This window comes from Eumetopias jubatus, unplaced genomic scaffold (assembly GCF_037043125.1).
Source record: "Eumetopias jubatus isolate StellerSeaLion01/CBP00866 unplaced genomic scaffold, mEumJub1_p1.0 scaffold_2, whole genome shotgun sequence".
Classification (NCBI taxonomy): Eukaryota; Metazoa; Chordata; class Mammalia; order Carnivora; family Otariidae; genus Eumetopias; species Eumetopias jubatus.
In genome coordinates, this window is record NW_028274808.1 from 98,973,241 (window position 1) to 98,987,266 (window position 14,026).

The window sequence follows — 14,026 nt, forward strand, 5'->3', positions numbered from 1 at the left end:
TGCATATTTAATGAGTAAACAGCAAGACAAAATAAATCTAATGATACCAATGGGCATTTATTCTCATTCTCCATGTTGTTCTAATAAAATGTAATACATTGAACCAAACAACAACAACCAATAACATAATTTGTTTTACTGTTTAACAAATTCATCTAAAGTCTAGAAAGACTTAATTGCCTATCTTCAATAAATATTTCAGTTTTCTAACTAATTAAATCTCTCTATCTAATAAATAATCCCAGAGAATGAAGGTAGAAATAGGGGGTCGGTTAATGTGAGGCATAACCTGAAATCAATATAAAATTATATGTAAATCATGGCCTAAGTTAAACCAAATAGCTTAACATATAAGACCCATGTTAAGATCTCTAAAAAGCTAATTAGATAAAAGAGGACATTTGGGTTAGAAGCCCCTTCAGGGCTATGTATATAAGATAAAATTCCAGTTAGAATTATATCTCTAAGAATTATATCTCTATAAAGAATATATCTCTAATTATATCTCTAATACCCTCTAGGCCATGAATATACTGCTCTATCTGAAGAATAGATACAGCAAGCTATTATAAAAAAATCACAAAGGATTCAAAAAGATAATAATAATAAATGAACATTTTAAATGAAGAAAACCCCTCACCCTTCACTTACACCCCCCCCCTCGCAAACAAAGAAAGCAAGAAAACAAATACATAAGCCTCAATTTCACTAGTATATTGTGTCTGGGTTACCGCCAAGTATCACAAACCACATTTGATATTTTGTGTTTTTGGCTGAGTGACACTAGAATGTCTTTGAGGGGTGGGGGAGGGAGAGAAGGAACTTAGAAAACAGAGAACAAGAGCTTTCCAGAGTATAGCTATGTGATTTCTAGTTGATTATCATAACAATACTGGAAGTTATTTAATGAAAATACAAATCAATAATACACAGAGGTAGGAGCCTAAAATACACCCCAGGGAAGGCCAAGTTTGGAATTCTTTAGGCATATGCTAGAAACCCTAATTTCTTACCCATCAGCAGACAGAACGACATGTGCCTATACCATAGCCCTGAACAGAGATTTGTATCGAGCAGCACCCTCTAATCTCTGATAATTCACAGCACATTACATGCTTTCATTCAAGAGGGAAGAGAAAGGATTACCCTAAGTCAGAAGATAGTGCCTCAAATGTGAAAGCAGATGAAATCAGGAATCTCCCCAAACTTGGCTCAGCACATTAAAATTAGTCACTGTCTATAAAGAAACTGCCAAGACTGCTGAGGATGTGAAAGTTAATACTGTCCTGATGTAAACTGCCAGGCTGCGCTGTCTTGCCACTCCCCCAGAAAGCTATGCTCCAATGCTGATTTCTACCAAAGCTCTTCGTTTGGGAACAGAAACTTAAGTCTGAAATTGCTCATTCTCTAGCAGACTTCTTTACTGAGGAGTGTCCAGTTAGTGTGCTGATTCAGCTTAGATAAATGGATTTTTTTTTCCACTTCTGAAATGGCTAGATTTCTCCCTGGCCTTATACATACGATTGCTATGAGGTGAAGCATATAAGCTGTTCGCCATTTGGTTTTGACCAGGATGAAAGCTCAGTTTTATATGATTCTTGTTCTTTTATGTGACAAAACATTTTATATGCGCCTGTCAGTAATATTAACAATAAACAATGAAGGTAAATAACCATAGAAAGTAAATACAAGAAAACAATCTTTCTAAAAAGCACATCAACAAATAATTCATAAATGACTACAAAATCATTACCTCTGCTCTCTGCGTTCTGGGAAAAGCAGTTGATTTCTCTATGGCATACACATCCACCAAGTAAAGACATGCTCCTTGTTCCCGGTCCAGAATGGCTGCAGTCTGAATTACTCCAGTTTGTCGTCCAATAGTAAAGAGGCGTCCAACTGTTTTTTCTTCACAACGAACTGAAACAATATAATACTCCACGGGGGCTTCAGATCCTCTAGGGCTAGCTGCTTCTATGGATATTACATTGGTACCGATGGGTTCACCTTCCTTCAAAATAGTTATATATTTGGGTTGAGTAAAAACAGGTCCATCAAGGCCCTGAAGAATGATGGTCAGTTCAGTGGTTGATTTCCTCCTTTCAGGGCCAAGGTCTGTTGCTGAAACTATGAGGTTATAGATCAGCTGTGAAGGCACCAGAGCTGAAGCCACTCTCAAGTCTCCACTATAACGATCCACAATGAAGGTGTCTGTGTCTCCATTGATGATCTCATACTCCACTTCTCCGTTAGCCCCTTCATCTGGGTCTGCAGCCATTATCGTTGTCAGAACAGAACCAATCACAGCCGAAGGGTCTGCAGCAAGGGCATTTTGTGATATAAACATTGGAACGTTGTCATTGAGGTCTGTGACCAAAATGGTCACGTTTTTCAAAGCATAGCGTCTCGTTTCTATAGGCACAGCTTGATCATTGGCTTTTACAGTTAACTCAAAGAGATTGGCAAATTCCCGATCTATTTCAGCATTAGTATATATAGTGCCTTTGACTTCATCTATGCCAAAGTGGTTGCCCCTGGGCATCTGTTGAATGATTGTATAGGATAGTTGCCCGTTAATGTCTGCATCAGGGTCATGTGCAGTCACTGAAATGACAGACGTTCCAATGGGAATGTTCTCAACAATAGACTTGAAAATATCCCCAGGAGGAAAGCTAGGAGGGTTGTCATTAAAGTCCCTCACATGTATAACCACTGACATTGTAGATGAACGAGGAGGCCTTCCTTGGTCTTTTGCTGTTATATTTAATTTGTACAAAGACTGTGTCTCAAAGTCCAATTTTTTGGCAAGAAAAATACTCCCAGTGTTTGGGCTAATGCTAAAAGTTCCATGGTTGTTAGTTCCAGTAATACTATAATGTAAATCAGCATTGTCACCTGAATCTGAATCGGTTGCAGTAACAGAGGACACGAGTTCACCAATTCTCATGTTTTCCAAAACATCAACAAATAGTGTTGATTTAGGGAAAGAAGGGGTATTGTCATTTTCATCTAAAATATCAATATTCAAGGTACAGGTTGAGTTGAGGGAGACTGCACCTGAATCCACTGCTTGAATTACAAGGGAATAGGCAGGTGTTGCTTCATAGTCTAATTTGCCAATTAGTGTCACCTGGCCGGAGGTACTGTCTATAGCAAACTGTCTTTCTTCATTTCCTTTCATTACAGAATAATGAATAAGTCCATTATTACCTTCATCAACATCTGAGGCAGATACTCTTAAAACTTGTGTCAGGTTGGCTGCTGACTCTGATATGGTGGCTTGGTAAAAGTCTTTTAAAAATTTGGGAGCATTATCATTTATATCCTTCATGTAAACATGCACTGTGGCCTGATCCTTGAGAGGCTGAGGGAGCCCCTGATCTGTTGCAATGACTGTAAAGCTAAACACTGCAGTCCCCCTCTGCCTCATAAGAGACTCCCTGTCAAACTGACGAGTATTTCTAATTTCCCCACTAATAGCATGCAACTCAAAATCTGGCTGCACCATTTCAAAAGAATACCTTACTTCTCCATTTGGCCCAAAGTCTTTATCTATAGCATTTACTTTGCCCACAAATGACCCAGCTCTCTGCTCCTCTTCAAAATAAAATGTGTAATTGGTACTGTTAAAAAGAGGTCTGTTATCATTTACATCTTCTAAAATGACAGTAACATTCACAGTAGCACTAAGGGGCTCCACTGCTCTGTCAGAAGCAACAACCAGTAAAACATATCTATCTTGAAGTTCACGGTCCAGTTCACTTTTTATATACAATTGACCATCTGGGAATATGCCAAAAGCATCCCCTGTATTTCCTTCAGCAATGCTGTATGCAATTTCACCATTTGCTCCTGAATCCTTATCAAAAGCTTGCACTTTAAAGAATCGAGAATTCACAGGTTCTGACTCAGAAAGGGTGACCTCATAAGAAAGTTGATCAAACACTGGTGGGTTGTCATTTACATCATGAACATAAACTGTTAAGATGAAACTAGAAGAGAGCTGTGGAACACCCATATCAGATGCCAAGATCTCTATTTGGTAGGAACCAGCATGAACATCCAGGGGCCCTAGCAGACTAATATTACCATTCTTTTCATTGATAGTAAACAGGTTCTTGGAGTTTTGCTTCAGGCTATAGAGTACCATGCCATTGACACCTTCATCAGGGTCCACAGCTTTGGCTTGGAAAATGCTGTGACCTGCCTGCCAATTCTCCACCACGTTTACGCTCTCTACTGCCTGAAGGAAATGGGGAGAGTTGTCATTCAAATCCTTAACCGTTATGTTAACCATAGTGTCTCCAGTCACTGTGCCCCCACTGGCCACTACTTTCAGCTGATAAAAGGATTGCTCTTCTCTGTCAATCACACTTGCTGTGGTAAGGTGCCCAGTGACCTGGTTGATAGCAAACATACCTTTCTGATCCCCAGTGGTAATGAGATAACTGATGTTGGAATTGAGATCCATGGTGGATGCAGACACACTACCCACATGATATCCCAGAGCCACATTCTCAAATACCACGAAGCTGTAGGCAGCCTGGCTGAATACAGGTGGGTTGTCTTGAGTGTCCAATACAGTGATGGTTACTATTGCCTGGTTGGGAGACTGTAAATTGCCACCATCAGTAGCCACTATTTGCAACTGGTAAGCTGTTTTTTCTTCTCTGTCTAGGGCCATTCTGGTAGAAATAACCCCACTTTGAGCATTGACTTGAAACCGAGACCTGTCCCCAGCTGATATACTATATTTGATAGTTCCATTGAGACCCAAGTCTGGGTCAGTGGCAGATACCGTAGTGATGTAACTTCCTCCAGGCTCATTTTCCTGAATATGAGCAAAGTATTGGATTGGGTAAAATACAGGACTGTTGTCATTCACATCCAGGAGACTCACATTTATGCGAACCATTGATGACTGGGGAGGGGAGCCCAGATCTGTGGCCAGAACCAATAGGGAATAGAAAGCTTGCTCCTCTCTGTCCAAGGAGGCAATAATACTCAACCTCCCAGACACAGGATCTAGCCGGAAGGATCTCTGGTCAGTCTCAGCTTCTTGCAGGGAGAAGCGTACTGTCCCATTGTCACCCAGGTCTCTATCAGTTGCCCTGAGCACCAGTAGTTCTGTCCCTGTTGGGGCATTCTCAACCACGGACACATCATACCCTTCTGGCTGGCTAAATACTGGCTTTTCATCATTCACATCCAGGAGAGTTACTACAAGCTGGGCATAGGAAAACTTGGGGTGAACCCCCTGGTCCCGAGCACTGATATTCAGTACAATCTGGGAAGCCAGTTCACGGTCCAAGCCCCCGGCAACCCCAGTGGTCACCAGGCCGCTGTGTTCGCTGATATGGAACCAACCTAGTCGGTTGCCAGAGACGATGCTGTAACGCAGATTAGCATTGAGACCAGAGTCTCCATCAGTGGCAGACACTCCACTCACATAGCTTCCCGGGGGCGCCTCCTCGCTCAGGTTCACTCTGTACACTTGCTGTGCAAAGACAGGAGGGTGGTCATTGATGTCATTTACGAAAATCACCAGGCTTGCCACAGAAGAACGCGCCTGGACCGCTGCGCCAGGGGGCGCCCCGTGGTTATCAGAGACCGAAACTGTGAGGTTGTAAGAAGGGATGCGCTCGCGGTCTAGGGCGCTGGCCACTTTGATGAGGCTCAGGTTCGGCACTTTGCTGCTCTGCACCTCAAAGTGGCGCTGCTCATTGCCCCCTAGAATCTGCACAGAAATATTCCCGTTGGCCGCGGGCGAATCTGCGTCGGTCACGGTGAGCAGAGCCACCACAGTGCCCACTTGAGCATTCTCATCTACAGAGGCGTAGCGCGAGGTGGCCGGGAAGTAGCGGAATTTCACCACGGGGTCATTGTCGTTGACATCTAGCAGCTGAATGAGAGCCTCGGCACGCCCAGTGAGGGAAGGCACGCCTCGGTCCATAGCCTGCACGGTAAGCGAGTATTGGCGCCTGGCCTCGAAGTCCAGGGGCTCGCGCACCGTGATAAGCCCCGTTTCGGGGTCCATTTGGAAGGGAGTTCCCTCGTCCTGCAGCCGATAGCGGATGTCCGCATTTGTGCCCTCGTCCGCGTCCGCCGCCGCCACCTGGAGGACGCTGGAGCCCACCGCCGCGTCCTCAGGCACCCCCGCCTGGTAGTGGGAACTGCCAAAAACCGGGGGGTTGTCATTTATGTCTTGCACAGTCACGTTTACCTGAAGGTAGCCCCGCCGCTTTGGCTCACCCTTGTCCTCCACTTCCACCAATAGCTGGTACTGTGGTGTGACCTCGCGGTCCAGCCCGCCCTTGGACACCAGATGCAGAAACGCACCCTCGCCGCTCGGGTTCAGGGTGATGTCCAAGCGGAAGCGACCCGCCTCGTTGCCCTGGATGATGCGGTAAGAGCGATGGTCCACACCATTGGAGCCGATATCCGAGTCGGTGGCCGTATCCAAGATGACTTGGCGCCCACTGCTACTGTCCTCCTTGAAAGTGACCACGATGGAGGGATCGGGGAAGACCGGGGCGTTGTCATTGAGATCCCGCACCAGCACTCGCACTTCCGTGGGGTAGGTGGGAGAGCTGGAAAGGACCACCAGGTTGATCACGTCGCTGGGCAAGCTCTCGCGGTCGATGGTGGCGGTGGTGTAGAGGGCCCCGGTGCTGCTGTTTATGGCAAACAGGGCGTGGCTTTCGCTGAGCCGGTAGGTGAAGCCGGGGCGCGTCTGGATGGTGCCCACCAGCGTGCCAGGAGGTTGCTCCTCCAGCACTTGGAACACCTGGCGCTGCTCGGCCCCGCTGACCCGGGCCGGCCCGGGCAGCTGTGATAGCAGCCAAAAGACTCGGAGGAGCTGAAATACTGATAGAGTGGGCAGCTGGAGCCTTGGGCGCCCAGGCGCCCTGTCTGCTGCCAAGTCCATGGTCCTGGCTCCCTGGAACGGTGTGAGAAAGAGAAGGAAGAGTGAAGCAAAAAGAGTACAGCAGGGATGAAGTAGCCCCAGCAAATGTGCAGCCGATGGCTCTGAGAGCTCTGCTATTTCAAAGAAACTCCAGCCCAGCAGAAGCAAATCGCGTCAGAGAAAGGCTCCAGGTAGCCATTTGGACTTGTAGTACAAGAGAGATGCCCTGACGAAAAGCGGCAAGGCATTCCGCGGGACACTCCTGTGCGTTGATGAATTCCCAGAAAAGTTTCTCAAACCTCCTACATTTCCCCCCTTCACTTTGTTTTTTGAATCCAGAGAGTCTGAGCGTTTTCGCCCGGGTGGATGTGGATTGGGAGAGGCGTTGCCTGCGTTTAAGGTATATGAGGAATCATTGCAAACAATTGTCTTCAGAAACTTTAGAACTTACCCAAGGCGAAGAAAGTGAAGAGGGAAGAAAGACGTCGGTAGAGATGTGTGGCGAGAACAATTGCGCACGGGGGAGGAGGCGGTGGGGAACCGGGAGATTATCGAATTCCTTTCCCAAAAGCTGGAGACGAGGGATTTCCTCGAGTCCTCACTCCTCAATAACAAGGCTGCAAGGCCCCTCCAACAGGGCTGCAGAAGTGGCCGCCGAGGCCCGGGCGCCGGCGCCGGCGTCTGCGCGCTGGCAGCTAGCGATTGCGTTCCAAGCGCTCGCTTTGGAGCTAGGGCTCCGGTACCTAGGAGCGCTCAGCTCCGTCCCTTCTCCTCCAGCCGCCGCCGCCGCCGCCCCTGCTGCGGCTTCGAGCCGGTGGTCGCGCGCAGGGAACATCCAGTGCTCCTTAGCATTTTTGTTTTTTGTATTTTACCTCTGCCGAGGTGCCTGCCGACTCATTATTTGTACATCCAAATCGAGTGCAGGTCCGTCCCCCTTTCTTCTCGGCCTCGCAGGGGTCGGGCAGGAACAGCGCGCGGTCCCGGAGTACCCTCCCCTCACCATGCCAGGGGGATCGTTCTCCGGCGGCCCCAGTCAGAAGCCCACTCCAGTGCGCCTCGCCCCTGCCCCCGTTATCTTTGCTTTTATTGTCCCGTGTCAGTTTCACTTTGTAATCCACAAGCCTTTTTGTTTGGGGCTGGGGGTGGTTGGTCCCTCTTTCTCCTTCACCGTTGGCGGTGGAGGCGGGGAAGTCGGCGCTGGGCTGTGGCGGCGCCCGCGGCAGCTCCGGACGGCGCCTGTCAGCGCTCTCCTTCTCGCCTGCCCAGGATGAAGGTTGTACCGCTGTGGAGCTGGAGCTCAGCGAGCAGCTCTCAACCTCCGGCTGGTCCCTCACACTCCCCGCCTCTTCCCCGCTGCGCGCACGCACACACACACACACGCACACGCACACACAGCGACCGTCACTGAAACACAGAGGGGGAGGGAAGACCGCGAGCTGGAGCAGGACTCAGAAACTTTGCTCGCCGCTCATTGATCCCCGCACTTTAGTTCGCCCGGACTCCCCCTAGCTCCCGGTCCTGTCACCTACTGCCCCTCCCTCGCCCCAGCCCCATTGGGCCGGAGCTGAGGCAGCCCCGCCTGGCACTCCTACCGCGAGCGCTCTCCGGCTCTTTGGGCCTCCGACTGGCTTCTCAGGATGCTAATCACTCCAGCCTCCCGGAGGACTGTAGGCGGTCGGGTGTGGGAGCCCGGCGAGTCGGAGGCGCTGAAGGGGGATGATTTTTTTTCCTTTTTTTTTCTTTCTTTTTGGTCAGATCTTGGCCAGCGTCAGAGCAATAACAGCAAAAAGCTGCCGCAGGATAGATGGGGGTGGGGTCAGGTTTGCAGATAAATAACTTTAGTGGCGGGGTCTGAGGGAAGACCGTTAGGTTGTTATGCTAGTAATAACTCAGGGTAAGGGGGTCGAGAGAAATAAAAGAAAGGCGGGGGGTGAGGGTCTGTTAGAGCCGGGGAGGAAGGATTAAGCAAAGCCTGTCTGGGAATGCACAGTGCAGATTTGCTTTAACCATTTCCTGCCTCCTCTCTTTCGATGGGAGGGGAGAGAGCTGCTGTACAATGCGACCCGACAGAAGCCACGCAAAATCGTCCTCGTTCCTCCTCTGTCTACAGAATGAGCTCCCTGAGGTCCAGAGCGGGCCAAACTCTAAACCTGCACTTGCCCCCTCCCCTCCCTTCCAGGTGACTAGGGGCACCAAGGCCTCAGTACCAATCTACCAATCGCACTTTGGACTTCCTATAGGAAAAGCCAAGGGAACTCAGTGTTTGTTTTGTTTCCCTTCCCAAATGGATCCCAGGTGCCAGTAGCTAAATCTTACAGTTTCAGCAATAACAATGATAGCCCTTTGGAAAGATGGAGATCTTTTCCTGTTGCAAAGTTTGGAATTTTGATCTCTGTTGGAGTATTTCCCCCTTGATGTTTTGTAGCCAAAGGAATCCTGATGAAGTTGTGTTTCGGTTTTGTTGTTGTTGTTTTTTGGTTTGGTTTGGTTTGGTTTTTCACCTCGGGAAAGGATAGATACGAGAAAAATAGAAATAAATAAAATGAAATCAAAATTTTTTTTAAAATGCCCACGTGCCACGTACTGCACTCGGGTTAATTCTTCTGCTATTTACTGTAGCTAATTTTTGCGGTGGCATGCATTGTTTCACTAAAGAAAAAAAAGTTACTGGGAATCAGGTGAGTATTCTTTCCCCTTTAAGGGAAACCATTTAGAAAATACGAATTTAAGCCAAAGAATGCAAATATAGGGCATATGTCATACATTTCTGCCACAGTGACCCCACCAAATTTTTTTCTGAGCCCTGACATGATTCAGCTTTGAGTAAATACTGCCCTCTGCTGTTCTCTGTCAGCCTTACACCTTTAGTTGTCTGGTTTCTTGCCTAAAATTAAATGCAGAGACTCAAAAGATCTGGTTACAAGGCTAATTCCTCCTTCTTGCCTAGGGATAGTGACAAAGAAAAAAGATCTTTGGGAATCTCCTAGTGCCTTTCCTTATTTGAGGTAAAAAAAAAAAAGTTTAAGAGCAATAGAGCAGAGAGCAAATTCAAGTCCTCTGATGTAGACAGCCTGTAACCTGAGACTAATACATAGAAATCTGAATACTATAAATGCTTTCACCAATTCCTTTGTTTAGGTTAGAACATTCACTTTTGCATATTCCACTACTGTATATAATGACATATATAGCATATATAATGAGTGAATTGGAAACAGACAAGAAAGTTAAATTCCAACATTTCTAACAAGAAAGTTAAATTTCAACAATTCTGTATTTTTAGGACTTGAAAACTTTCTAAAACTTTGGAAGCTTTTCTTTTAAAAGAGAGACATTTTTAATTCTTTTCCCAAACCCATATCTCTGCCAACAAGTTTCAATCGTAATACCATTTTTCTGGTGTGATTTAGCCAACAAAGATTTGTAGATTAACTGAAGCAGAACTAAACGGTTTTTTATTCATTTTTTAAATTCAACTATAATTAACATTCAGTTATATTCATTTCAGTTGTACAATATAATGGTTCGACAAGTCTGTACATTACTCTGTGCTCATCATGATAAGTGTGATCTTAGTCCCCTGCTCCTTTTTCACCCGGCGCCCCTCTGGTAACCATCAGTTTGTTCTCTACATTTAAGAGTCTATTTTATTGTCTGTCTCTTTCTTTCTTTGTGGGACCAAATCATGGCTATGGTGTATGGTTTTAAAAGAATATTAGGGTTTTTTTTTTTTGTTTGTTGTTGTTGCTAATGCGCCACAATTCAATCACTCAGGTAAGAAAGAATAGAAAGAAAACATTTAGATACTTGTTGTAAGAGATCAGGTACTTCTGTTTGATTTTGTTTGTTTGTTTGTAGAACCTGTGGAGTAATCTCCATATTTAGTCCCTATAGTTTTAAATTTAGTCATTTATAAGCGGATTTAATTTGGGAGAACAGGTGAAAATCATTCATTTTGTGGAATGGGGTGTTCATTTTGTGTAATATTGTTTTTAATTTAAAAAATGAGATATGGCAAAATTAAGTAATATTTCTATAAATATGTGTATATTCAGTACATAAAATAACTTTGTGAACAATTCTGAAAGAGGATTATCAAAAATGATTTAGACTATGGTATGGTTATTTGAGTAAGTGGAAGCTTTCCATGATAATTACTTTAAAGTAAGACATTCATTTATAGATAACACCTATGCATAAAATTACAGTCTAGGTATACATAGGTACATAATTTAAGATACGGCATAGAAAAAGATTATACTGAAAGACAAGGGATGAAGCCTTTATTATATTTTATTCTCTCGGGTTTCAAAAATTGTGATAATACAGTGCATGATGAAAAGTAAGGATGCCCCGCAAAAAAGTTAAATAAAAGAAAATAGACATATAGAGACTGAATGTTTGAAAAAAAAAAAAGTTTTGTTTATCTTTGCTTTTCCACCAAAAGTTCAACTGTTTTAAGAAAAGAACTACTTAGTGAGAGCTTTCAAGAAACATGAAAATAGATGCTTCTAAGAGAGAAGATATTCATCAATTTTAATAGACTGTATGGGAAATTATAAATATATATATATATATTTTGTCCAGGCATGAAAGAAGCTAGAGAATACAGCTCATGTGAGCTCTAGAACATACATAAAAACCAATAGTTTTATGATCATTTGTTGCTCTGATCTGTACACATTTGCCATCATTACTTCATTAATTGTCTGAATTTTTTTTCTCGTGTTTTAGACCCCAGGTAAAAAAGCTTCGGTTAGTCATACTCTTTAATTTATAGCACATTAGCAGCACTGTCTGGAACAGTACTCTCCTTCTTACTTCCCCCTTTTCCTTCCCTTCTCCCCTCTCTTCCTAGTCCTTCTCTCCCCCTGTCTTTCCCTCTCTTGCTTCTGCTCCTCTCCTTTCCTCTCTTTTCTCTTCCCTTCCAATTCCCACCGCCATTCCTTTTTCTCCCCTAGGTTTTCTATTCTCCTCTCCTCTCCCTTCCCCTCCCTCTTGCCTCTCTCCCTTTTCTCTTCATTATATTTGGCTTACTTTATTTTAGTGTGTTCTACCTTACTCTCCTCTCCTTATCATTCTTCACTCCCATTACAGGACTCCCAGAGGCAAATATTCTAATGAGGGGAAAGTGTGTCTTTTTGTTTCCATATTTTTGCAAAATATGTATTATAGAGTTGTCCTGTATTTTTTTTTTTTAGGGACTAACACACCCTTTTAATATGTTTTTAAATATTTTTAAGGTTTAAAAAGTGTTTAAAGTTTGTAATTCCTCGTAGGAAAACATTATCTGAATGAATACCCTAATGGCAAACCACTATAGAATGTTTCAGTTGCATGTGGGGCAGAGGGGTAGGGATTCTCTTCACAGCACCCCAGCTTTCTTCATGAGAAGGTCAGAGGTACACTGGTTTGTATTATTGCGACATCCATTAGGTGATCATAGCTTTTCCTTCAGCAAGGGCTTTATTTGTCAGAAGGGCATTATGTTTGACCTCCAAATTTGGCTGACAATTTACTGATGAGATTCATAACCTTTAGATTGCTCTGGTATTTTGACATATTCGCTGGGTTCTGGGCCACATCCTGGAAGGCCACCATAACTTCTGGATCCTGCATGGCTGTGAGAACCTCTGGATCACTAAGAATTTCATTGAGCCCAGGCATTCCTGCCATTCCAGGCATCCCCCCTGCCATTCCAGACATTCCTCCAGGAAAATTACCAGGCATTCCCCCAGGAAAGCCACCTGGGAAAGAGCCATACTGAGCTCCTGATTGTCGTCTGGCTTCTTCCTCCCTCTGGGCTCTCTCATGTTCTTCCCAAGCCTTCTTAACCCTTTCTATTCTTTCTTTGATCTCTCGCTCTTCACGTTTTCGCTCATACTTTCTCCGATGTTCAGCAATTTTCTGGGCCCTCAGTTGAACTTCTTTCAGCATTGCACTAGCATCTTCATCATAATCCAGTTTACAAGCAAGGGCAAGATCATGTGCTGCTTCTTCCCAATGGCCCAGAAGTCTGTGTGCTTTCCCTCCCCACTTATAAGGCTGAGCTGAATCAGAATTTATTTCAATAGCTCTGTCACAGTCTCGAATGGCAGCATTTGGCTTCTGTAATTTGATAAAGACACTGGCTCTCTTGGCATAGAGAATGGCCAAGCGAGGATTCAGTTTGATGGCATCTGTGAACAAGTCAATGGCTTTCTGTAGTTCGCCATCATTTAGGGCATCAATGGCAGCCACATTTTTATCATTTGCCTGATCCATCATGTCCTCTGTTATCTCTACATTTTCATCTCCCATTTCTTGAGGGGCATCAGTATCTGGTTCAATCACACCTTCACTGTCAATTTCTACATCACTTTCCTCACTTGATGATTCGTCTGTCTTTATGTTTTCCTCCGCCTTCTTACTATCTGTTTTTTCTTCCTCGATATTGTCTTCTGATTTAGTTTTATGAGTGGCAGGTGGTAGCAGGAGGGGAAGCTTGCTCTCCACCCACTCCCACAGGAAGCGAATTTCCTCGGTGTGCAGAACACTTGGATCCTGCTTACACATTTTCACGAAGGCCCGAAGTTCGCTCACTTTGCGGGGGTCCATGGTCCAGAGGCGGTGGCAGGCGGCAGGCGGCAGGCGGCAGGCGGCAGGCGGCAGGTGGCAGGCGCGGCTGAGGTTGCGGCCCGATTCCAGGCCCGTGTACTAGCTCAGCGTGATCGTGTAGAAGGGGAGTTGTCCTGTATTTTTGACTGAGATAAATGATTTGGATTATATTGTGTATGTGTCTCATCCTGTTTCTTATCTTTTTTACCAAACACTGTTTTAAAGATTTATATGTGTTGCTATTATATGTGGACATCTAAATTATTGTTTCTGACTTTTACCTTTTACTATTAGGGATGTATCCATTACCCTTAACCTACATCTACTTACACAGTTGTAGACTCCCAGTTTGCTTCCAGTTCCCTGACATCACAAATTAGTCTGCAATGAATACCCTTGTAATTGTCCCCATATGGAAATGAATATCTTTGGGATACATAATGTCAAAGGAAGAAGCCTCCACTCCATATCTGAAATAAAGAGCTGATTACTTGCTAAACAAGTGAGAGCTGCATTTGTAGG

The 14,026-nt window shown here is 44.8% G+C and overlaps 1 protein-coding gene and 1 pseudogene across 1 annotated transcript in view; both read right to left on the bottom strand.

Moving 5' to 3' along the window:
* FAT4 (FAT atypical cadherin 4) overlaps positions 1-6,928 on the bottom strand; it is a 171,283-nt gene extending 164,355 nt beyond the window's left edge. Inside the window, exon 1 of the mRNA XM_028102315.2 lies at positions 1,754-6,928. Coding sequence (XP_027958116.2) covers positions 1,754-6,928 — 5,175 coding nt within the window. The remainder of the gene's footprint in view (positions 1-1,753) is intronic.
* A 5,463-nt stretch (positions 6,929-12,391) lies between these two features.
* LOC114208282 (hsc70-interacting protein pseudogene) lies at positions 12,392-13,519 on the bottom strand (annotated as a pseudogene).
* Positions 13,520-14,026: the final 507 nt, after the last annotated feature.